At 44.6% G+C, this 25,368-nt stretch overlaps 3 protein-coding genes across 5 annotated transcripts; 1 reads left to right on the plus strand and 2 right to left on the minus strand.

Moving 5' to 3' along the window:
• The first annotated feature begins 1,361 nt into the window (after nucleotides 1-1,361).
• slc1a7b (solute carrier family 1 member 7b) lies at nucleotides 1,362-17,567 on the plus strand. Of its 2 annotated transcripts, none has more exons than XM_058072948.1 (11): nucleotides 1,362-1,673; nucleotides 8,430-8,509; nucleotides 8,620-8,835; nucleotides 8,916-8,960; nucleotides 9,056-9,372; nucleotides 9,570-9,669; nucleotides 9,790-10,023; nucleotides 10,087-10,281; nucleotides 11,815-11,949; nucleotides 12,019-12,118; nucleotides 12,368-17,567. In XM_058072948.1, the coding sequence occupies exons 1-11, from the start codon at nucleotides 1,533-1,535 to the stop codon at nucleotides 12,626-12,628; spliced, it is 1,824 nt and encodes a 607-aa protein (XP_057928931.1). In that variant the 5' UTR covers nucleotides 1,362-1,532; the 3' UTR covers nucleotides 12,629-17,567. The 2 variants fall into 2 exon arrangements, with proteins under 2 accessions (XP_057928931.1, XP_057928930.1); XM_058072947.1 differs by having other exon boundaries at nucleotides 8,916-8,958; nucleotides 9,141-9,372.
• On the minus strand, nucleotides 13,437-18,477 carry podn (podocan). The gene is made up of 11 exons (XM_058072945.1): nucleotides 17,448-18,477; nucleotides 16,131-16,406; nucleotides 15,960-16,053; nucleotides 15,829-15,893; nucleotides 15,637-15,746; nucleotides 15,423-15,579; nucleotides 15,227-15,342; nucleotides 14,940-15,153; nucleotides 14,429-14,872; nucleotides 14,116-14,264; nucleotides 13,437-14,025 (listed from the first exon to the last, which is right to left on the minus strand). The coding sequence occupies exons 1-11, from the start codon at nucleotides 17,454-17,456 to the stop codon at nucleotides 13,866-13,868; spliced, it is 1,794 nt and encodes a 597-aa protein (XP_057928928.1). The 5' UTR covers nucleotides 17,457-18,477; the 3' UTR covers nucleotides 13,437-13,865.
• Nucleotides 18,478-21,036: 2,559 nt separating this feature from the next.
• Nucleotides 21,037-25,150, minus strand: scp2b (sterol carrier protein 2b). Of its 2 annotated transcripts, none has more exons than XM_058073216.1 (5): nucleotides 24,987-25,150; nucleotides 24,331-24,421; nucleotides 24,132-24,261; nucleotides 23,969-24,048; nucleotides 21,037-21,906 (listed from the first exon to the last, which is right to left on the minus strand). In XM_058073216.1, exons 1-5 carry the CDS (start codon nucleotides 25,007-25,009, stop codon nucleotides 21,811-21,813), a joined length of 420 nt encoding a protein of 139 aa, XP_057929199.1. In that variant the 5' UTR covers nucleotides 25,010-25,150; the 3' UTR covers nucleotides 21,037-21,810. The 2 variants fall into 2 exon arrangements, with proteins under 2 accessions (XP_057929199.1, XP_057929198.1); XM_058073215.1 differs by lacking the exon at nucleotides 24,987-25,150 and adding an exon at nucleotides 24,716-24,882.
• Between the last annotated feature and the right edge of the window lie 218 nt (nucleotides 25,151-25,368).

Consider the following 25,368-nt stretch of genomic DNA (forward strand, 5'->3'; position numbering starts at 1 on the left):
ATGAACGCATGTCATCTTCTGGGAGCTCGTCTAATCCAGTGTAATCCCGGCCTGATGAAACCACAGCCAGGGGAAATATTGGCAAAAGGGGTGGGATTAGTAACTAAACATGTGATCCTTGCACGAGCACACACGTTAGTCACACATATGCAACAAATCCACATGCTCATTCATGCTTTAAGAGCCTGCACGTCTGCCATCAGGGCTCTGAATGAATGATGTCCGCATGCGAGTGTTGCATTGAAGAAAGCCCAACATTGACTTCCTCATGCATCTTCTGAATGCACAATACTGTAGAGTTGGTATATCATATCATGCATTTACTAGTTACGTATTAATGCATTTGTTATCGATTTGTTATCTCTGTTAGCTACTAGCTCCTCGCTGTCAAGTGTTTCCTGTCATGTTGTAGTACACCGATAGGGGGCACAGACGTGTTGCCCCAGCATAGTACAAACACACTGCAGAAATGTGGAATGGGAATGAAGGATGATTGTGGCTTTTTACATGCATGACAACAACCAGATGTCTCACACACACACACACAGAAAACGACAAGTCTCAGGCATGCTGGTACGTCTGAGACACACAACAACAGAAGTCACATGACTGCCGTGAAGTGCATCTATTTGCAGACTTGCTATGAGCACAAGTCTGCTCAAATGGATTTCTGCTAATCCGCTGCTATTCTCATGAGGCATTTATCCATACATTACTGAATGAAATCCATGTGAACTCTAAGCCCTCATGCACACCACCTCACTGCCACGCACACCAGCGCCACCCCTCAGTAAATACTACTGTAAATACAATAGGTACTACAGTAAATACTTAGAGCTACGCATTGCTTTCTATGTCAGAGTAACAGATGACTTCAAATGGACCAACAACCTTAGACCCCCATTGCAAGGAGACCACCTGAACAAGTGGTTGGCCCATTGCGACCAACCAGGTCTCCAACCTGTGGTCCTCGGGTCCACAAGTCCTTTAAGGCTAACCTCCCAATCAATTGGTATGTATATTGTTGTATGTGTGATATTTGAGGATGCAGCGTTGGAGGACTGTTCGGGGACGGGGGGTGGTTCTGTGTGCTACTACCTGAGCAGCGTCATGAGGTGGGGGGCGAGAGGGTGGTCCGGTAGCGTTTGTCAAGTTGTCCATGAGATGTTAATCCAGCCTCAGACCACTTTAATACAGCGGCCGTGTAACAGGATTGGACATGTTAACCCGCACAGACATGGCCACCAGCTGTTGATGGGTGGAGCAGGGAGGGAGGGGCCGATGATGGCGGTGGGTGGAGGGGGGTGAAGCCTGGAAAGTGAGAGGCTGTGTGGAGCTTAGTACAGAGTGGCGCAGCCAGGAGGACAAGCGGGATGCTGAGGCGGGAAGCGCTCTAGAATCTAGATCTGGTCGGGAAGTTGCTTCTTCTTCTTCGGTTCCTCTTTGTGATTGTTGTCTTCTTTTGGGGCCTCGCAGCGCAACCTGAGCTTTATGGCCTGCTGAGAGGGGGCAGGCCAGGCAGGTGAGTGACCATGGCGGTGGCGTTGGAAGCTGTGTGGCTGAGGGTGAAGAACGTTTGCAAACAAAATGGCCTCCTCATCATGTCGGTGCTGGCAGTGGTCATCGGATGCCTCTTGGGGTTCTTCCTGAGGACGCGGCGCCTCACGGAGCAGGTCAGTCCCACAGCAACATCCTCCCACACACCTCACACCCCCCTCCCCGCTAAATGTGACGTCACAATCAGCAGAAGTATTTCCTGACACAACTTCATCCCAGCAGCTTTTTGACACATTTGGCTAGCTCACGCTAAACGGGAAGCTCCACCCACTTTGCACCTTGACCGCGATCCAGGTCCATTTGGACTTTTAACTTACTGGTGGACAACAACTATCTTCTTCATGGGGACACTGTTCTCCACGGCCATGTTTGGACATTTTGTTGTCATCCACACGGCGGCCATCTTGCTAGCGCTTTTCGAGGAGATGATAAAAGTTGTAGAAAAAGCAAATCTTGAAGACTCATTAGTGACAACACATAATAATACCACTATTACATGTATTTTAAAGCTGCTATGTAAGACCACATTTTATTCAGTGAACTATTGTTGATAGATTTAGTGGTCCTGCACATTTTATTGTAATACATTTACGTGATTGAAATATTTCAGTCCAACCAAAAGGATGTTTTAAAGTGTCTTGGTTTTACAGTAAGTAGCATGTATGTGGTGTCAAAATGTTGCTAGCTTTCGCTGTAAAGCAATGATTTTTTCCAACTCTAACAAGTAAAAATGGCTGTCCGGCTTGTTTTGTACTTTGATCGACGGGTTGGAAAACGCTACGCACAAATCCACGCGCACGAAGCCCGGCACAGACGTATGGCACAAGCTCACATTGAATTAACGATAAAGAAGTCAAGAAAAAGCAGCTTTATGGAGGATCCGTAAACAAAACACACGCATTACACTGTCCCAAAAATAACCTTTCACAATGGAGGATTATCGTCCATTCTAATAATTGCTTTCCACAAATGTACATCCAATAGTGTGTGTGTGTGTGTGTGTGTGTGTGTATGTGGATTAACAATTGAAAAGAAAAGGACTTTGATGGAGACTTACATGAAAATGTCAAACAGATGACATCAGTGTACATTCAAGGATGGCAAGAACATCTACATCCATGTTCCAGTCCAAGACTTCTACTTCTATGTCGTCTTCTTATATGGGATCTAATGAGGTCTAATTTGCATAATTGGCGGTGATACAAGTGCATGTAATTTTTAAAAAAGGATAGAAAAAATCATTAAACAGTGGTGTAAAAAAGTGTTTGCCCCCCTCCTGAGTTCCATTTTGTATGTCACATTTAAATACTTCAGATCATCAAACAGTTTAATTATTAGTCAATGACAACGCAACTGAAGGTTGGTTGACATGGGGAAGTACTTGTTTCGGACCCCTTTTGCCGATTTGCCACTGCCTTTTTCCGGCGTGTCATGGATGCTACCAGTTTGTGGCATATCTCGGGTTATGGAAGACCAGCATGCTTCAATTGCGACCTTTAGCTCTTCTTTATTGTTTGGTCTCTTCATGTGCAGTTTTCTCTTGACAACGCTCCACAGATTTTCTATGAGGTTCGGGTCAGGTGAGTTTGAAGGCCAATCAAGCATGGTAATCCCATGGTCATTGAACCAGGACTTTGTTCTTTTAGCAGCGTGAGAAGGTGCAAAGTCCTGCTGGAAGATGATGTCTGCATCTCCATTAAGATGTGAAGACGTTGAAGCAAGCAAGTGCTCTAAAACGTCCTGTATACGGCTGCGGTTATGTTTGAGTTAATGAAACACAGAGGACCAACACCAACAGCTAACATGGATCCCCTAAGTCATCCCAGATTGGGCAAATTTAACACTGGACTTCATGCATCTTCAGTAGTGCTCTTCTCCAGTCTTCCTCCAGACTCTGGGACCTTTGTTGCCAAATCAGATTCAAAACAGAAAAAAGAACTTTTGACCACTGGGCAACAGACCAGTCCTTTTCTCTTGCCCAGGAAAGACGCCTCTGGCGCTGCTTACTATTTAGGCGAGGTTTGACAACAGGAATTCCGCACATTTGAAGCCCATGTCCATCAGTCCACTCCTTATGAAGTTCCCCCACACTTTTGAATGGCCCTTTCCTGACCACCCTCTCCAGTCTGCGGTCATCTCTTCAGCTTGTACACCGTTTTCTTCCACACTTCTTCCTTCCGAGAAGAAGGACTGAAGGGCTGTCAGATTCTTTTGCTATCTCTTTCTGTGTTTTTCCCACCTTGTGGAGGGACTCAATGAGCATTTTCTGCTGATCAGTCTTCCCCATGTCAATCAACCTTAAACCGACTTTAGAAAGGCTGAGGACCCTTTTGCCAGATTCCAATTTGACTTTTTGGATCTGTATTCTAATTTTCTGAGTTTGTGGATTTGTGGTTTAATAAGATGAAAATCCTAATAATAAAGTTACAACAAGTTACAACTACCATTCATTCAGCTGTCTTCAAGCCAGAGGCAGGGTACACCCTGGACTGGTGGCCAGCCAATCACACATATAGACAAACAACCATTCACACTCACATTCATACCTGTGGACAATTTGGAGTCACCTATTAACCTAACTGGGTACTCTGGTTTCCTCCCACCTATTTTTGGAAAACTCACGCACGCACTGGGAAAATTGGGCCACACTTTGGACAGGAGAAATGTGACTACTAACAATGGAAGAATGTCTCTAGTCTCTGTGTTCTTGAAACTATTGCTAGTCACGCTTGTGGAGGTGTTCTCCGTGCTTCCTCACCTTGCCTTTCACAGTGGAGGTAATGCACACGCTTGAGTAGATGCCCTGTATCGCTTGTGCGGATAGTCCACACACATGTCACAAGAAACATTTCCTGTCTTTTACTTTTAACACGCACTGCGTGGAAATTCATAGCACACTTGTGAAGCACCTGACAGGTAGAGCCAAAACCATTTGTGATGACTCAAATTTATCAGTGGCGGGCCGTCACAAGAAATATATGTATAGGGAAACATTGTAGAAGGTGATATGTAAACCCTAAGCAAGTGTCAATTGCCTTGAAATCTGGAAAGTAATACATTAGTAATAGTAATAGTAATACACATTTGTTTCTGTAAATTATTTGAGAAAAGTTCAGTATTCACAGATAGCAGTTCGAGTGTGACTGCTTCATTCCGCCATACTGTATTGTTTCTAACACAAACAACACATCGCAAACTTGTGGCCTGGCATGCCTATTACAGTATTTTCACTTCTTTTTGCATGTTGGTGCGAACAGGATCATTTTGACAACATTGTTGGTAGTGTGTGAAATGTCTCAAAAGTGTAAATTAAAAGTCACTTTAGTACCGCGTTATTACTTTTTTTTTTTTACTTCCTGCTTCGTGGACAATGTTGGCTTCTTGTGAGCTGATGACCTTTTTGTCAACGTGATAGTTGTGTCGGTCTGCTGATTAGCTGCAATGGCCAAGGAAGAGGCGGTCTTGCTAATGAATTAAAAGTAGTTAGCGGACATGCATCTGTCCACAAAGAGCGCGTGTGGCGCTAAAAGTGTGAGCTGCACCCGACAAATGTTTGTGAACACTGATCCTGCTCTCACACAGCAAACTAAGCTGTGGCTGCTTAATGCCTGCCAGAAAAGCTCTTTAGTCACCATTAGGCCCCGCCCCCTCACCACGCGGCCCATCCATCTCCCACTGTCCTCCATCACAGCTTGTCACCTGATGTCCTCTGTTCCTCTTCAAACGCCACTCATGCAACCTCCGCTTCCTGTTGTTGGCCACACAGGGCAGCTCTTCATAGCTTACGTCATTATTAATGTCATATGTTCATTTATGTCGTCTGTCATTACATGTAAAATATTTATTATTATTCCCCCATCTTAATGGAAGTTAGAGCAAATGTTCATACAAGGGCATCTGAAGGACGATGAAGGTCATCCGCAATCTTCATTCAGTGTTCCTAGCAAAGGAATATTCCTTCGTTCAAGCACGCAGCTAGGACCTGGAAGCAAAGCAGCTTTTCCCCCCACTCTTGACCCGGTGCCAGATTGATTAGGACCAAGTGGCGCCGCCACTTCTGGCTGCAGAACATGACAGCTGATGGGGAACAGCTGCTGTGTCACACTACAACACAGCAAAATCCCGTCAGATCGGCAAACTGCCGCCCAAACTGTCACCAGACCCCTCCAACCCGGAAACATGTTGCATCTGTTCTCGTGCAACCAGACGTCACACAGGAATTTTACTCTCAGCTCGAATGCTGTTTGGCTGGTCCCAATCTTCTTGTTATTGGAACGCCGGCACTGCTTACTTATTGTCACATCGTTGAAGTCACATTAGCTTGATGATGTCAAGCTAGTCAAGTATTGACTTGATACCACAGTGTTGACTTGATGTCACTAAAGTTCATCCACTTTTAAGGTACTTTTGAGCCACACTTAAGCTTACACGTGCACGATACTTTAGGGTTGGGCAGCGTTTGAATTTGAGAATTGTCGATGAAATGTCTGATAATTTTTTTATTAGGTATATAAACTTATTATCAATTACTTTACTTTGAATTTCAAACAGGGTTTTTCCCAAACAGTATAGAAATATTATTGCACTCAACTTGAACATAAATGTTTTAAAGACTCTTTACATAGGATTTTTATTTTTGAAAACCTCTTTAACAAACAATTACATATCCTGTTGTTTATGTGTTGGAGAGTGTCTTATGATGCAGAATGGACAAAGTCTAACTTAACCATGTTACTGAGTTCCGATTAACCAGCATGCAGAATATCAATGAGCGAACTGACCATTAAGGCAATGGTAGGCCCCCCAACCAGCTTCCCTCACCCCACCCAGCGCGGACTAGGGCCAATGCAGCCAGCAGCACCTCCAACTATTCATACATTTTCTATGCTGCTTATCTTCATTAGGGTCGCGGGGGTATGCTAAAGCTTATCCCAGCTGACTTTGGGTCCTGGACTGGTCGCCAGCCAATCACAGGGCACATACAGACAAACAACCATTCACACTCACAAACATACCTATGAACAATTTGGAGTCGCCAATGAACCTAGCATGTGAGAGGAAGAAACCCCACGCATGCACAGGGAGAACATATAACTGCCATTAAGCATCAAAGACAAAGAAGTTGTGAGTTTGTAAAAACCTTAGTGTGAAACTAATTCAAATGAAGCAAACTTACTAGAGCGGGTTAGAGAACATTAAATCCCCCAAAATATATTGCCTCATTACTCGATTGTCTCAAGATTATTTACGGTAAAAAAAAATGTGTAAAACGAGCCAACTAACTACCGCAGACTGTGAGCCAAGTTCCAGCCGGCTCTTTGAATACAAAATATCTGGTTTCTTTCTTTGTTTCACACAAGTCATCTTTGCAAACTATTTACTTCTCCCCATTCCCATGCGCTTCTCCTGACACTGTGTATTGTTATGATTATTGGCGTGTATTGTTTATTAATTGCTTTTGTCCATCTTCCCCCCAAAATAGTACATACACACAGTCTCTTTCTCTCTGAAACACATCTGTTGTGATGATTATTTTGAAGGTTAATTTGTTCAAAAATAAATATCTGTCATTTTCATATACACTCGTTTTATATTGGTCACTCTATTCTCTCATTTTGTTCACCTTGTATTAATTTAGTGCAAATCTTTTATATGTGGTATATTGATAAGGGCCTTTGAGGCTGACTTTCCTGCCCCGGTTATGTTTGCTTTAACAATAATGTGAATTTGTTGCTTTTTTTGTTTGCTTTTTCAGTGGTTGCCTCAGATGAAATGTATTTGTTGTTTTACTTACCTAACTGGTTGGAAGAAGTCCAGCATAGCGCATCGAAAATGGTGTATGTATTCTCTACACCAGGGGTGGGCAAACTTTTTGACTCGCGGGCCGCATTGATATAACAAAATTTCCGGGGGGGGGGGGCAGACTATATATTTTACACGTAACAGTCCACCTGGTATTATTGTATCTGTAAAATTGTCATGCAATCTGCTATTATTATTTATTATTTTATATTTATATTTAAATATTTTAAAAATAATAAAATATTATAATAATTAAAATAAAATTAAAATCATAATTATTATATTATTATGTAAAATATGCAAATATAACAATATTATATATAATTAATATAATAATTAGCATTAATATAATAAATATAATAATCATAATAGTTATAATAATAATATAATAATTATTTTAATTTTTATTATTATTATGAGCTTGTGTCTCTTTTTTCAGGAGCACTTTGTAAACAACAGACCATGTCAAACAACGAAATTGATACAACCATCAAAAGGTTGGCTCAGGCCATGATGCTAGGTTGTATATTGAGTTTAAATTAAATACTTTTGAAAGATTGGGCGGGCCGTATTCAAACACTTGACGGGCCGGATGTGGCCCCCGGGCCGTAGTTTGCCCACCCCTGCTCTACACTGTCAATCTGAAGTCTTTAATCATGTTAGTGGGGCACCCTACTCTGCATGATATGATATTGTTGCAAATGCACTGCGCCGACTGTTAATTTGTTTGCAGAATTTCAGCCAAAGTTTCGAGCGCAGTCACACACTGTCCATGGTTGAAACGGATGAACACAAACACTTGCTGCTGCTTCTTTTTCATTGGTGTTATGTGATCATTTTTTCCTGTCGGCACGCTGGTCGATTACCGAAAGTAGCAATCGAAATTTTTAATTCCGACAGAATCAGATTGTTAGTCCCAGTTCCTATTGATGTTTGACGCCTAACGCTACGGTATTCGTACGCAGGTAGATGCTCATGTTCTTTGAAGCTAACAGCTAATGTTGTAAAGATCACACGTGTAACATGTTGACTCTGAAGTCACCAGGAGGGTCGGTGTGCTCTCCCAACAGGAAGTGAAATATTTTCAGTTTCCTGGTGAGCTGCTGATGAGGATGCTGAAGATGTTGATTCTGCCTCTGGTTGTGTCCAGGTATTGACCTTGACCTAGACTTGACTGCATTCCAACATGATGTTTGGTTTTATGTTTGGTTGCAATGGCTTGGCAGAACCTTTTCGAGTTCTGTCATGTTCCACTTCCAGTTTGATGTCAGGCCTTGCGGCGCTGGACGCCAAGTGCTCCAGTCGGCTGGGCCTCATCACGGTGTCGTATTACCTGTGGACCACCTTTGTGGCCGTCATTGTGGGCATCATCATGGTGTCCATCATCCACCCGGGTGGTGCCGCCCAGAAGGAGGACTCTGAGGACAGCGGGAAGCCCATCATGAGTTCTGCTGATGCTCTGCTGGACCTGATCCGGTGAGGATGTCCCACTAAAGTCCTGCTTGTTTCTGGTCATGAAGGTTTTTTTTTCTCCTAATCACACTGTATCCCTGCAGAAACATGTTCCCGGCCAATCTGGTCCAGGCCACCTTCCAACAGGTGACACTTTGACACAAGATCATCTTGTCCGCAATCGTATCATCCGCCTTGTAGGCCATCTTGGTTGCCATCATGTTCACCCATTGTGATGTTTTCCATCTCGCTCTCCATCGTGTTTGCCACCTTGCCCGCCACCACATTCAGAACGCCGACGCAAGTTTGTCGTACTCTGTTTGCGTCAGTATCGAACCAGCAGTCAGTACACCGTGCAGGCCAAGCCCACGTTGGGTCAGGCACAGTCAGAATCCACCACACGGCGAGCGCTCATCTACGGCATCCAGGATGACAATGGAAGCGACATCCAGAACTTCTCCCTTGACCTGACTCCTCCCCCTGATGTGCTCATTAGCACCAAGGAAGGAACCAGCGACGGGATGAATGTCCTCGGAATCGTCATCTTCTCTGCCACCATGGGTATTGTTGGCATTCTTAGTATTTTCAACATACTTAGCAGCACTACACACTGAATTATTTCTTACTTTTCCTCAAGAAAATGAAAGGTGAGACTGTACTGCACACAGCCACTAGGGGTGCACTTATGCACATGCTATCTGAGGGTTGCTGTGATATGCTGTGATGTATTCATCAATGTAATGTGGATGTTCTTGCAGGTATCATGTTGGGGAGAATGGGTCCAAATGGGAGTGCCTTGGTCAACTTCTGTCAGAGCCTAAACGAGGCGGTGCTTCGAATAGTTGCCATTGTTATTTGGTAAGTCCAACGCTTCAGTGGACACGAGAAAACTACACCACTGGCTCTCCTCAAGGGAACGGTGATATTGATGATGTTTGTGTTTCTGTGCATATTTGCCACTTCCTTCCGCCCCACAAGGTACTTCCCGTTCGGGATTGTGTTCCTGGTGGCCGGTAAGATCCTAGAAATGAGTGACCCGTCAGCCATGGGGAAGAAGTTGGGCTTCTATGCGGTCACGGTGGTCTTTGGCCTGGTGCTCCATGGCCTGTTCATCCTACCTGCCATGTACTTCTTCATTACCAAGAAGAGCCCCATCGTTTACATCCGTGGCATCCTGCAGGCACTGCTCATCGCCCTGGCAACCTCCTCCAGGTAACAAACCTCAGCAAGGAGGACTTAGCGATGTGATCACCAGCTTGGTTCTTGTGTCGGCAGCTCTGCCACGTTGCCTATCACCTTCAAGTGCCTCCTGGAGAACAACCACATTGACCGCCGCATCATCCGCTTTGTGCTGCCAGTGGGCGCCACCATTAACATGGACGGGACGGCACTCTACGAGGCCGTTGCAGCCATCTTTATTGCTCAAGTCAACAACTATGAACTGGACTTTGGCCAGATTATCACCATCAGGTCAGTGGAGTGGCTGCCACATTTTAGTCATTACTGACAATTCATTCTCATCATCCATCAATCAATACATCTTCTTCCACTTATCTGAGGTTGGTCACAAGGGGCAGCAGCCTATGCAGGGAAGCCCTGATAGACTGTTACTTTGTCTAGCTCCTCCCAGCGGATCTCGAGGCGTTCCCAGGCCAGTTGAGAGACATGGTCTCTCCAGCATGTCCTGGGTCTTCCCTGAGGCCCCTTACTAATTAGACATGCCCTGAACACGCGTCCTGACCAGATGTCAGAGCCACTTAATCTGGCTCCTCTCAATGCGGAGAAGCAGCAGTTTTTTCCGGATGACAGTGCTTCTCACCTTATCTCTAAGGGAGAGCCCGGCCACCTTACGGAGAAAACTAATATCAGCTACTTGTACCCACAATCTTGTCTTGTAAGGAATGTAAGGAGTGTAGGAATGTAGATTGACCGGTAAGCTTTACCGTTCAGCTCAGCTCGTCTTCACCACAAGGGACCGATGCAGAGTGCAGACGCCGCAACAATCCGTTGATCTGTTGATCTCTCGATCTCTCGATCCATCCTTCCCTCACTCGTGAACAAGGCCGATGATGATTCTCATTCCTGCCGCTTCACACTCGGCTGCAAATCCAGTGAGTGATCCAGTGAGAGTTGAAGATCACGGCCTGATGATGCCAGCAGGACCACATCATCTGCAAAAAGCAGAGACCCGATCCTGCAGAGACCCGATCCTGCAGCCACCAAACAGGATCCAGTCAACGTTCAGGCTGCAGCCAGAGATTCTGTCCATGAAAGTAATGAACACATTTGGTGAAAAAGGTCAGACCTGGCATAGTCCAACCCTCAATGGAAGCAATGGAAGCAATGCAGACCAAGCTCTGACACCAGTCATACAGGGAGCGAATTGCCTAAATTTGGTGGTCCGGTAAACAAGTGAAATGGGAAAATTATGTTTTTTTATGTAGTTACATAATAATTGCGCACACTTGTCTAATAATATAGCACACATATTAAGACATAAAGACAAAAGCTCTCTTAAATATTCAGCCGGAGCTTAATTAACATTTTGAATGGACTTACAGAGTACTGTAGTGGTTCCATCATAATATTCATCCTTGACTTATCATTCATTGTGTGCGTGTATGCGCTCACGTCACATTTGACCTGTTTATGTTGTTCATCAAGCTTCAACACGTGTGTCTTCATAATGCAAATGATCCGCTTATCTCCCGGAAAAGCACCCACATGACCTCCATACAGGACCATATTCCCATCATGCCACCGTGTCACCTCTGACCCCACTTCCACTCATGCCGTCTTTATTTACCCTCAAGGCCCCCTTTGTTCCCAGGAAATCCTGGGCCAGACAGCAGCATGTGATATAACGATACAAAAACACACTAATGGCTTAAAAGAGGAATTTAGAAATGAATACAACAACATGTAGCTTACTGGCTAATGTAATCGTGTATGTGCTCTTAATAAGTGTAAATAATGAACAGGTTCAACCCCTCTCCTTCACAGCATCACAGCCACAGCTGCCAGCATCGGTGCTGCAGGAATCCCCCAAGCTGGACTGGTCACCATGGTGATTGTGCTCACCTCCGTCGGCCTGCCAACCGATGACATCTCTCTGATCATTGCCGTGGACTGGGCGCTGTAAGTTTGTTCACGGCCATCTTCCGGAACTTTTTTTAGAGTGTGTCACCTTTCCCTTCCGCTCTACAGAGACAGATTCCGCACCATGGTGAACGTCATGGGTGACGCTCTGGCCACAGGAATCATGGCCCACATATGTAGGAAAGACTTCATGAAGGAGGGAGACGGAGTGAGTAGAAACTACCGTTGCCTAGCAACAACATACACTACATGTATGGGTAGTCTTAGATTAGGCACACCTGACTTCAAAATGATTCATTGACTAATATTGTGGATGTGTTAAAAAGATTGTAATTTAACAATATTGTAACTTTGTGTCGTTGTTGCATGGCATAGCTACTATGTTGTAATCTGTGTTGACGAATCTGTCCTCCACGACCACCTTGTTCACTATCCTCACCTTTTGCGTGGCATTCAGGTGCCGCTCATCTGTGAGAGTAAGCCAGCCGCCAACACGGCTCTGCTCATGAACTGTCACAACAACAATGGCAACTACCGGCTTCCTTCCTCGGGAGCCAAGCATGCCCTGGTGCCCCCCGAGGTGGCTCGTCTCATGCAGCTAGAAGAGGGCGTGCGGCCGCCGCCGGACAGGAAGAAGCCCCGTGTGCCCCCGAGGCACCTCAAGAAGAACAAAGACCACTGTTCTGTTGACATGAATGGCCTGGAGACCAATGTGTAGTCTCCACCGGGACTTGAACTTTATGTCTATCCACGGGCTCACAGCACTGCTCGGGCCCACGCCGCTCGAATGTGCACAGGATGAGTGACGTCACGCACCAGCTCGTCCTCCATTGTTGTCTTTTGTCTGAGCTGTGAAGGCATCACAGTGAGACTGATCCTTAAGAACATTTGATGTTCTCCAGGTGGACCTGCAACAGACTGGTGGTGCTAGCATGCAGCTTGTGGATCCAATGTAACTTGTTGGATTCTGCCTTAAGACAGTGGGGGGTGCGAGACGCTGACAGCACAAAGTCCATCCATTCATCTCTTCATTCATCAATCCATCTATACATCCATGGCCTGGGAATACCTCAGTGTCCCCCCAGGGGAATTAGAGGGCTTCTGAGACATTATAATTATTATTATCATTTGAAATATGTTGGATTTTTAAAAAAGAAGATCACAGGTCAGATCATGACCATTAAAGCGATGGTGTCATGGCACCACCAATTGATCATGGCACCTCCATCAGCTGGCTGCGTGGTGCCATGACTATACCGCTTGCGGCCACTAGAGGGTATATTTCACAATTGATGATATGATATGCTGTAATCAAATCCATCGTCATTTCCGTCTTATGACATCATTGCTCAGCGTCCAGTTTGTAAGGGAATTTTATATATAATTAATATGAATACATACTAACTGTATATTTGGTATGATAGATTGTGACATCATACAATTTAGTTTTGCACTGAGGTTGTTCAAGTAAAAGAGTTCAACTACGTTTGATGTTAGCGTTCATTATTATTGCATTAAAAATCAATAACCAATTAAAGTGCACGTCATGACAACATATGATGTGTCATGCATGATGTTTATTCAAATAGAATTGAAATTAAGGTCAGGTAATAACCATTGTAAATGAATGAATGAGTGTGGATGCACTACAATGAAAAATGTTATTGTATATTTTATAGACGTTAATGTTGTGTCACTACGTGTTGTTGTGCCTCTGACAGACAAAAGAAGTGACAGTTGTTGTGTTGTTGTCATGTATTTATATGCTGTTAGACGGACGCAAAGCAAACTTTTGCTCACATGTTTGATTCTCATGAAGCTCAGCTAGAAGGACAAGCTAGTCCCAAAAGCCCAGACGAGGACACAAACTTCATCTGGTATCCTGCACCAGAAAACTGTCCTGGACCATCCTCAGGTATGCTGCCACTCTAAACACAAACTCAAAGTCCCTCCCTTTATGATGTCTCCTCCTCTTCCTCTGTCTCCTCCTCTCCGTCCATATCCATTCTCCTGAATGGGACGTCGGCAGTCCCCCCGCCGATGTCGAGCACCTGCAGGTTGGACAGATGAGCGAAGGAGCTCTCGTCCACGGCGTCCACCGACAGCCGGTTGAACCTTGGACACAACCACAAGGTCAGGTGATAGTCCCAGAGACCTGCTTTTAAGGCGTTTGCTGTGGAAGAACTCAAAACATTGTTGTCTCACCGCAGGAATATGCCTTTGATATTGGGTGTTCCTTCAAAGGCAGAGGCGGGGATGCTGGAGATACGGTTCTTCTGCAGGTAGAGGTACTCCAGAGACTCAGGCAAGTCAGAGGGAATGTGTGATAGCTGGTTAGCAGACAGGTCCAATGTCTACAATCATAATATAACATTATTCAGTCATGGAACTGTCAAGTCCAACACCAAACCAAGGAACATTCACAAGACATGTTCTTGCTGTTGAGATGTTGTAAACTAAACCGAGTTCATGCACTTAACAATGACTTGGACCATCATGCCAACCCCCAGCCACTCACAGTGAGCGCACTCAGCTCCATCCAAGCCCCCTGGTAGATGGAGTTGAGTCTCAGCTCGTTCTCACTTAGGATGAGCTTCTGCAGCTTGTCCATTCCCGTCAGAGCACCGTCCTCTATGGAGCTCAGACGGTTGTTTTTGACCTCCAGCACCTTCAGGCTGCGAGGAAGGCCCGCCGGCAGTGAGTGGAGCGCGTTCCCTGACAGGTCGAGGGTCTCCAGCAGACGCAGCTTCCTGAAGGCATCTCGGTGGAGCTTGCTGTTACTCAGCTGGTTGTAGCTGAGGTTGAGTTCTGTCAGCGTGTAAAGCAGCGCCAGGTCGTTGCGGCCGATTTCCGCTATGGAGTTGTGGAGCAGCATGAGGGTCTTCGCCCGCCGGGGCAAGCCCCTGGGGACCCGCTCCAGCAGGTTGTTGTACATGTGAAGAGTGTGAAGCTTCTTTAGGCCCTTGGTAGCATGCAAATGAAACAGTCATTGACAAGCATCTCAGGTGGACAAAGGAGGTGAAAGGTACCTGGAAGGCAGCCGGGTGGATGAAACGTGAACGCAGTTTGTTATTGTGCAGAAGAAGATACTCCAGATTCCGAACAGAAATGAGAGCATCCGCAGGGATGCTGCGGATGGAGTTCTTCTCCAGGTGCAGCAGCACCAGGTTGCGAGGCAGACCTTTGGGCACCACGCTTAGGTTGTTGTTGGACAAGTCCAAACACTCCAGGCTGTTCAAGAGGCTGAAAGACACAAATCCTTAGACCACTTCTTGCTGCTCTTCTTTCACGGCAGGTTCTTGCCTTGTTTCTCCACCTGAAGGTCTCGTTGTCCATGCCGTCGTTGCTGAGGAGGTTGTTCTGAAGATATAGCTCGCGGAGGTTCGGCATGCTGTCGAAGGCTCCAGCGGGGATCTTCTCCAGCTTGTTGCTCTGTTAAAACATGGACAGATGTGAAAGCCACACTGTCTCCTCCTCCAGTGAACACACAAACTTGCTTGTGAAGGAAGCACCTTCAAATGAAGACGGTACAGGGTGGGGGGCAGGTTCTTGGGGACGGTCCGCAGGAAATTGCTGGACATGGTGAGGATTTCCAGATTGTCAGAACCATTGAACATGTGATCAGGAAGCCCGGCATCCGCTAGCTTGTTGTTGTGGAGATACACAGACCTGGAAAAATGCATTAATGTTCCAGGAGAAGACATTGTGGAATATTTGTCATCATACCTCAGCTTTGGTTTGTAGCCAAACGTGTATGGGAAGATCTTGGTCAGTTGATTGGCAGCGAAGTCGGCGCTGACCAAAGAAGGCGGTAAGACTTTTGGCGCTGAGGTTAGCTGAAAGAGCAAGGAGACGTCTTACATGAATGGAAACATCTAGCATCAAGTCAGAAATCAGACAGGGATCACTGGGGACCACCTTGTTGTTGGCCAGGTACAAGTAAGCCAGTTCTTCCAACATCTCAAAGCCTTCATCTTCCAGGCCTGCAAATCCCAGCAGACAAAGTACTTCCTACTGCAGCCATCCCATAATATGACACAACATAATACCATCAGTGGTGAGCCAGTTGTTCTGCAGGTTGAGCGTCTCAAGCTGGTGGAGGTGGGAAAGGTGCTCCACTCTTATCTCCTCGATTTTGTTGTTCTGGGGACACAAAACACAGACCACAGGCTATGACGAGTGGCTCCGCCCACATGTCCACGTGTTCTCACGCGTCAAACCTGTAGTGCCAGTTGGTGGGTCGTGTCCGGCAGCTCGCCAGGGAACTCGGTGAGGTCCACTCCGGCGCAGTCCACCGCCCCCTCGGCCGTGCAGCTGCAATCCGCCGGGCATTTGGGATCCGATTTCGCCACAGCGATATCAGGCTGCGTCACTGGCTCCTCTGCCTCTTGTTCCACTGGGACCTGGCCCAGAACCAACAGCCCGGCCAGGACCAGTACACTGAGAGCCTGCGGGATGGAATGCTTGGGAAAGGCCATGCTCGATGCTGAGAGCTCCTGTTGCAAAACAACATGTATGCTTTGGATCAAAACAAACGTTCCTGGAAACAGAACCTTGTCCGAGACACTTTTAACCATAAAGTTCTGATGTGAATCATCTCCTGGCTATGCTGCGCAGACAAGACTGTTGGGGGATTCCCAGCATGCACCCAGACAAACAAACTGATCTTTCACTAGGACTGTGTTTCAATTCACGCACTTCTGTCAGTACACTTAAATATGCATACTATGTAGACTGTGTACTTAGTACCTGAGGGTGTGGATTTTGACAGTGTAGTGCGGTCCCAAAATGACTACTATCGTTGTGCACTTACTTGGAATGACAATCACAATATTTATTTAATGGTGAATTGCAACCATTAAGTTACTCCAACCCCGTTCCGCTACGTAGCCAAAATATTTACGATGTACTGGACTTTACTGTTTTTCTTCATTTCCACATTTAGACTTATCATTGTCAGTGCATAACTGCATTCCAGTAAAATGCAGTGCACTGTCGGTACCCACGTGTGCACTCAAAAGTGGTGAGTGTGCAGCTCCTAACCATCCTCAGTCATTGCCAGTCCTTGCTACATCGAGGAGTTCACAATTAAAAAGGAGAGAAGAAGAGGTAACGGATAAATATTGCTATTGTCATTTCTGGTAAGTGTGCGTGAAGGTGAGTATTGGATTTGGGACTGCACTACACTGTCAGACAGAAATGCTCAGTCTTCATAGTATACATATGAATGTGAACACACTTATGCACTCAAAATGACAACTCCGGGAGGGCAGGAATGGAAGCACAGCATGTTATAGAATTATAGCAAATAGCAGCTAGTACGCGCTATGATCTTCTTGTGATGCCGTGACATGATCTGACCTTTGACTTTAGGAGGTGCTGTGACTTCCTACCGCAAATACAAACAACATTTTTCCTCTATAGACAAGGCATCAATCAGTTCCTTGACATACAACATGCACCATCACACCCACTAAGATGTAATTGTACGACATGTGTTGTCATAGCAACATGCAACAAAAAACAAGAGGACTCACAACAAGCATGCAGCAGTCTTCTTCTACTTCAGCCTTCAGCTTCAGTCCACATGCACGCCGTCCATAGCAGGCGAGAAGTGTGCTCGACGCGCTCCAGATGTGCGACAACAGGGAGGGATGAAGAGGAGGGAGGAAGAGGGGGGGGGAGACAAGCTGTCAGGAATCCAAAGAGAACTTTTCTCTGGTGTTGCCGCCATGGTGGTGCTGTTCAAAGCTCTTTTCCTTCTGGACCCAATCAAGAGTGAGCAAGGGTCCAGCTCTCATCACGATCATAGAGTTGGACGGGGTAGATATTGTTTTATGACTAGTACGGGATGAATTGGATTACACAGCACACATAAGTATTAGCGCACAACAGTGATACATGAAACAGACTGTAGAAATGTAGAAAATCAAAGTTGGAGGAAATCAATGTCGACATATTTTCATGTATAGGACATCCTGGCCTTTGACCTTTTGTCTCTCCTTTTCAATGTCAGCTTTATCTGTTTCATTACAAACGGCACCGCTTTCCAACCTTAATGTCTACCTTATGGTTGATGCTTGTTCTTAGTTGCAGTGGGTTGGTTAGTTAGTCGGTTAGTTACCCAGTTGGTCGCTTGATCACTTATTTTGCCAGTTGATTAGTAAGAGGTTTGTTAGCTCATTATGTGGTTGGCCTGTCAGTCAGTTGGTTAGTTAGTTAGTTGCTTGGCCAATCAGTCATTTGGTTCATTAGTCACTCTGTTGGTTAGTTAGTAAGTGAGTCACTTGGTTAGCGGGTTAGTTCAGGGGTGCCTAAACATTTTCCAGTGCGGGCCACATATTGATGGATAATTATTTTTAATGTTTTATGTTCATGTGAATCTATGTTGTCATAACATTATGACTTTATCCTAATGTATTTTGATTTAATTCTTGTAATTTTTCCAACCTAATTTTCCTAGATACATCTTCATTCTTTTTGTTCATTTTTTATTTTCACTTTACAAAAAACATTTTTTCTTTCATCCTTATGCTTCTAAACTCCTCGATATTACAATATTATTGTTGGAAAATTCCAACAATATTATTATATAATACCATCATAATATTATAATTTTTCTTGAACGATTACCGCGTTTTCTGGATATTATTTTAAATGTACTATATAAATGTAGTACCATTTTTTCCAACCTAATTTTCCCAAAGTTAGATTTTATTTAGTGTTTTCTTTTTTGTTATCCCTTCATCCTTTTGGCTTTAATATTTCAATTTTATGCTTCTTTATATTCATTCATTCATTTTCTACCGCTTATCCTCACGAGGGTTGCGGGGGTGCTGGAGCCTATCCCAGCTGTCTTCGGGGCGAGAGACAGGGTACACCCTGGACTGGTGGCCAGCCAATCACAGGGCACATATAGACAAACAACCATTCACACTCACATTCATACCTATGGACAATTTGGAGTGGCCAATTAACCTAGCATGTTTTTGGAATGTGGGAGGAAACCGGAGTACCCGGAGAAAACCCACGCATGCACGGGGAGAACATGCAAACTCAACACAGAGATGCCCAAGCAAAGATTTGACTTTCTTTCTTGAAGATTACCACTTTTTTCCTGGCTATTATAACTTTATTCTCCTAGTATTTTTTTAATAGTCTTGTTTTTCTGTTATATTTTTTCTCTACTTCTGCAGTTTCTTTTTTTTTTAGTTTGTTTTTCTTCAATGGTGGTACAATAGTTATTAGCATGTTGGCCTCATAGTCAGGAGATCGGGAAGACCTGGTTTCAAATCTCGGTTTGGGCATCTCTGTGTGGAGTTTGTATGTTCTCCCCGTGCATGCGTGGGTTTTCTCCGGGTACTCCGGTTTCCTCCCACATTCCAAAAACATGCTAGGTTAATTGGCAACTCCAAATTGTCCATAGGTATGAATGTGAGTGTGAATGGTTGCTTGTCTATATGTGCCCTGTGATTGGCTGGCGACCAGTCCAGGGTGTACCCCGCCTCTCGCCCGAAGACAGCTGGGATAGGCTCCAGCACCCCCGCGACCCTCGTGAGGATAAGCGGTAGAAAATGAATGGATGAATGAATTCCAAAAATATGCATGTTATGTTAATTGGCGACTCCAAATTGATTACTGCCATCTACAGGACAGGAGTGCAATATATTTCATTTTTTTTCGCCGAGACAAACATTAGGATGGTTTGGCCTTGAGGAGGTCTGCCTTCATGTCAGCACTTGTTCCCTGACTTTTGTCATAAGTGGACATGTGGACAGCAGCTGTTGCGCGGTTCTTGCTATAACGGACATCTGCTTTCTTTTTACAGTATCTTGTTGCAATGCTAAGCTAAGCGCAAGCTAGCGGCTGTCACACTTGCCACGTGCAATTGTGGTGTCTAACTCTAAACGTGACACAAATGCACCAAGTGTTGCTTCTCACGACTTGGTGCTGGAGGGCCTGCTCTCTGTTTGGGGGTTCCATGCACAGAGCACACGTTAAATGATGTGTGACGTAAACGTTACCAACTTGTTTGTAATCACTGTGACAGGTTGATTGAAACTGCTCCTTGTTGTTATTGTTCCTATGCTGACCTCCAAACAATCACTTGTACGTTACATAACACAGGAAGTTACACAACATTGTCTGCACTTGAGGCTTGCAAAGGCATGACCATTTATCATCTTTGCTTGCCAGCAACCATTTAGTTTTGCTCTTATTATAAACATTGTTCTGTGTTATTCAAGCGCAATAACATATACTGATTGTTAGCCTACACCAGTGCCTTTTAAATAGTGGGGCGGGCCCCCATGGGGGGGACGTAGGGAACTGTCAGGAGGGCGGGAGAAGCTTGGTTTCAGCTTCAAGTTCAGTCTCTACAGTACGGGTAAATTAATAGATATTAGCAATTTTTCTAGCATTTCAAATCAGGTATGTTTTCCTTGGCTCCTGCCGTCTGGGCATGTAGGAAGAGACTTCACTGTGCATTGGTTTTAGCACCTTTGCACTTTAGGTCATAGAACAATGGCATGAACAGAGTGAGGCCTTTTGTCAGTCATACGGTCGACTTGTATCAGTGGGTGGAGACAGGACCGGTCACATACCCGCATAGTACAGAAGGGCGTAACGTAGTAGCAATTATTAATAGATTGCAATATCCATCCATTTTCTATGCTGCTTGTCCTGACAAGGGTTGTCGGGGTATGCTGGAGCCTATCCCACCTGACTTTGGGTGAGCGGGAGTGCACCATGGACTTGTCGCCAGCCAATCACAGGAGACATATAAACAAAAAATCAGTCACACTCACATTCATACCTATGAACAATTTAGAGCTGCAAATGAACCTGGGCCATACTGTGGCTACGTGGTTAGCATGTTTTCAGCCCATCACTCATTTTTAATTGGCTCTTGGCACACAATTTACATGGACCTACATTGGATTGGTTGCATTTTTCATGCATAAAAAGGTAGTGGTCCATCTGTGATAGTCACCTTTTTGGTCCACAGTGACTCTTAAACCTTCTTACATTTTGTAGTGAAATTTACACACTCATGTTGTGATGTTTGTGGAAATGTGTTATTTTGCTGTTGAAATTTCCATTTATCTTAAAAAAAAAAGTCCAAAGTCAATCTTAAAAACATTTATTGAAATCTGCAGCTGGTCGTCACGGTAACTAGAGGCACATATCAACAGATAATGATGAGAGGGATGATCAGCTGGTAAATTAGTCGTTAGGATATCTTCCTACAATAATCAAAACCACATTAGAGACCACCACAGTGTACCAGAGGCATCAGTGTGGCATCACTGTGGCTACAGTAGAATGTGGTGGCGCTGCCTAGTGGAGAACCTGGAAATGACACTTTCAAAGTCATACATTGAAGAAAGTGATAGCATTGTGGTCCCAGTGGTGTTATAAACACAGCAAATGTCAACATGCTCCAAATTCAACTGTGGCCTGTGTTCAACACACACAGATCTGTGTGGGAGATGACATAAATCCAAAGTATCCCTGCAGGCTACAATAACAGTAATCCCAGAGTGAGCACAGAAAAGGTGGAGCTGACTGAAAGCTGCAGTAGAAAGTGGGTCAGCGCCAGTAAACACATTTGCTGCTGGACGCCACAAGCACAAGTACAGCGTGGCAGTCTGAAAGCTTCCGTCGGAGCGCTAACACGGCCAACACACTACGAGCACAACCTTTACATCATTATTGTTATCATCATCAGTGATTGTTAAAAGTCACTAAAGTTTAATGAACAGCTGACGTGTCCTCTTACAAGGCATGTCAATGAAATGTCGAAATTAGACTGAACTTAGTATAAGAGGCTAATAGAAAACATGTGTTTCTACTTCTCCACAGAGTTCACCTTTGAGTCCTTCCAGGGTCAGCTTTGCTTTACAGCTTGGCCTTGGCGGGCTGCAGCTGAAGATTCTGGAGCTTCATGGCCAGGCCCATGTTGCCTGTGATCTTCAGCTTGCCCTGGAAGAAGGCCTGCCCGTCAGGAGAGAGAGAAGATGTCAGTTTGGGCCGGACCGGGCCGCCGTGCACACGCTGCTGGCTGGCTCCCGGAGTTACCGTGAGAGATTAACTCGGGTCGGAAAGTGGGACAACAGCTTATGGGAAGTGTGTTGGAGCTGGACGCCTGTCAATCAAACCATTTCGACATTTTACACTAAGACTTTTATTTCTCCTTCCTCTGCGTCACCATCGACTTGTTCTGCTCGTACTAAAAATAACTTGTCAAAAAATAGGGGCAGGCATGACTAAGTGATTACAGAGTTTTTTCAGGGGGCATATTCATCTTGACACAGACTATTTTCTGACCTAAATAGATAAAGCAACTTGTCCTTAAAGGGATAGTTAGGATTTTTGGACATGAAGTTGTATGACATCCTCATCAGCAGTGTAGTACACCAACAGTGACAGTGTTTGACAGTGTTTACTGCTGGGATAGTGAAAGTAAACATGTCTGACTATGAAACAAGTGATGACAATAACAACAGTCATGTAATATAATGTTCCGTTATGTGGTGGCTTTACTAGTAATATGACATTTGATGATTTGCTGCACAGTAACTGATTTTTGATAGCTTGTTCCGAGTGCAATATATAGGTAGCATCTAATTAGCTAGCAGAGCTAGTTCATACCTGGTAGCAGAACTCTTCAAAACCTGTTTATTCCTCTGTCTTGGGTGTATAAGAACAAAATCGGCCTCGCCGAAGTGTTTACAGATGCAGATTAATTGTGAGGTCTGGCTTTTTCGTGGACAGTGGTTTTGTGACGCAAATGTTTTACACTTTTGAACGCATATTGTTTTGAGATGCGAAACGCTTTCTAGAATCTTGGTTCACAGGACAAAGTGAGAGAAAGTCACCGCTTCTGATGGAGATGTCATACAAATTCATGGCAAAATATCCAAACTATCCCTTTAAGTGCTACTTTGACAGTTTTTCAATACTCAGTCCACCTTGTGGAAAGCCCATAGGGGATTAGGAAAAAGTGAGTACAAAAACAAGAAACGCAAAACCAATGTTTACATTTACCAACAAACTTTCTTCTGTAGCTTCTTTGTCATTTTTATTTAATGTCTCAAACAAGTCGAACCGCCTGTGAGCGCTATTAGAGCAATATGTGCTTTCATGTCGGTCGCCAAAAGTTCATTACTAGGGGTCTGGGATCTGATTACTCAGTTGTCAACCCTGATCCCTGCTGCTCTACCAGACCAGATGAGTTATGTGTTTATAAACGAGGGTGACCAGGTAACACCAAATATATTTGTGGTGGTCCACCACAAATAAGCAAATGTATGTGAAACACTGGGATGGAGTGATGTTTAATTGAGTATCCTGTCAATCATGTGGAATTTGATTCATCTAGCGTTCCTATGAACAATGTTAAGTCACGATGAGTTCAAGCAATGAGCTTTCCACACTTCTTAGCCACCAGCAGAGGGCGCAGTAATTCCAGCCTGAGGGGGGTGCATTTCAATTTGCACACTTCTGTACTCTCGCTTAAATACAGTATGTATACTATGTACACTATGAACTTACTTCCTAGGGGCGCAGATTGTGACACTTGTGCTGGCCGGATGTACCGGATATGGGGAGTGTTACAGAGTTTGTGTTGTTGAAGGGGCCGAAAAGTCAGTTCTGAGCTAATTTGAATTTTTATATAGACAAAACTAAACATATACAACAAAAAGAGTACATTTCCAGGATGAATTAGCGCCACAACAGGTTGCTTTAAAACAAATAGTCAACTTAGGTAATATAATATATACAAAATGAATAGAAGTTTAAAGGTTTCGGACGGGTGCTGCAGTGTGCAAGTCTGACGCCTCTCACAGATGTCCAAATTATGTTTTTCTGTATACTTGAAAAATGAGGGGCAACATTGATGATTGAGGGTGGTTGTTTTAGAAAAAAAAAAAGGTTTTAAGTACAGCAACTGTGTCAAGTGAATAGAGTTTGGATCCACAGGCTGCTGAAGTTAGCATGTGTGTTGGTTTTCTTTCTTACACTGTTTGTGAAAGTTGACTCTATGAATGCTCACCGTCTGAGGGTTCATCTTTCCCGTCAACAAGGCCAATAAGTCAGAGTCAGACATGGAGATGGTGCAATCGGCTTTCTTAGCTGACAGGCACACAACATGATGATGGGTTAATGATTGATGAAGTCAAAAGGTTGTGATTGACCCAAGGAGCGAATGCCCTAACCTGTGTCATTGTGCACACAACCGCTGCCGTTCTTCACGTCCACAAACCAAGTAGCCTCCTGTCCATTTGGACCGTCCTTCACTTTGAAGGCAAACACGCCCCCGATCTTCTTGACAAACTTTTCTCCTTCCTGATAAAAGAGCACAGGTACTGAGAGACACATGAGAACATTAGCATTAGCAAGAAGTCATGTCATCACCTCCTGGAGCATCTTGTTGATCTCCTGGAACACAGCGTGAGCCTTGAACCCTTCCAGTCCATCACTGGCGCTGCTCCACACGGCCTGAATCCTTCATAGTACAATAAGCGTAGCATCAATGAGACAAGTTGTCATCCATACCTGATCACATTAGCATGTGGAAATAAGGGAATTTTTCATCGTCACTAATCGCCAACATGGTGGAAGGCTTACACTCTTACAAATGTTCACATGCCATCACTGAACGTACAAGCGATGAGGAAGCATGTAACACAATTTGAACAGCACGACCGTGACAACTGATAACATTAGCTAATGCTATCTTAATGAGACCTCACTAATATGTGTCGTTTATCGACGCGTCCAGCAAGATTCGTGATCGTACCTTGGTGGGTTTATTTCAGGCATTTTATGGCGCGCTAAAGGAACAAAAAAAGCTCCTGTAGGTTGTAAAGAGCTGCAAGGTGTCGCTGAACTTTGCTGTTTTTTTTTTTTTGCTAAGCGCACTTCCGGTTCTCCCCTCCTGAACTTCAGACTCGATGTGTCAACATCAGAGTGCTCTCTGCGACAACTGTTAACATTAGCTAATGTTAACTTTACCTCGTTACCTAATGAAAGCCGTTTATCGCCACTTTCAGGAACATTCGTGTCCGTACCTTGGTGTGGATATTTCGGGCATGTTATAGCCGTGCTAAAGGCACAGAAAATTGCTCGTGAAGGTTCTAAAGACTTGCAAGGTGTCGCTGAACTTTGCTATTGGTTTCTCCCTACAAGACCTTCTGAACTTCAGACTCGATGTATCGATGCCAGAGTGATCTCTTCGCATAAAACTCGCAAACTTCAAACGTCAGGTTCTACTCGTACATTGTTGCACTACACCCACGCTGTCCAAAGTATAATAAAATGATGTGCCCTATGGTGGAGTAAAGGCTTTATATTTACTCCATATTGGAATGATTGGACCTCAATCACACTCTGCTTGCCGAAAGGCAAAACTGCAGTAGCCTCATAATACTTCTTTATTATATGCATTTTAAG

Source organism: Doryrhamphus excisus, chromosome 5, assembly GCF_030265055.1.
Source record: "Doryrhamphus excisus isolate RoL2022-K1 chromosome 5, RoL_Dexc_1.0, whole genome shotgun sequence".
Classification (NCBI taxonomy): Eukaryota; Metazoa; Chordata; class Actinopteri; order Syngnathiformes; family Syngnathidae; genus Doryrhamphus; species Doryrhamphus excisus.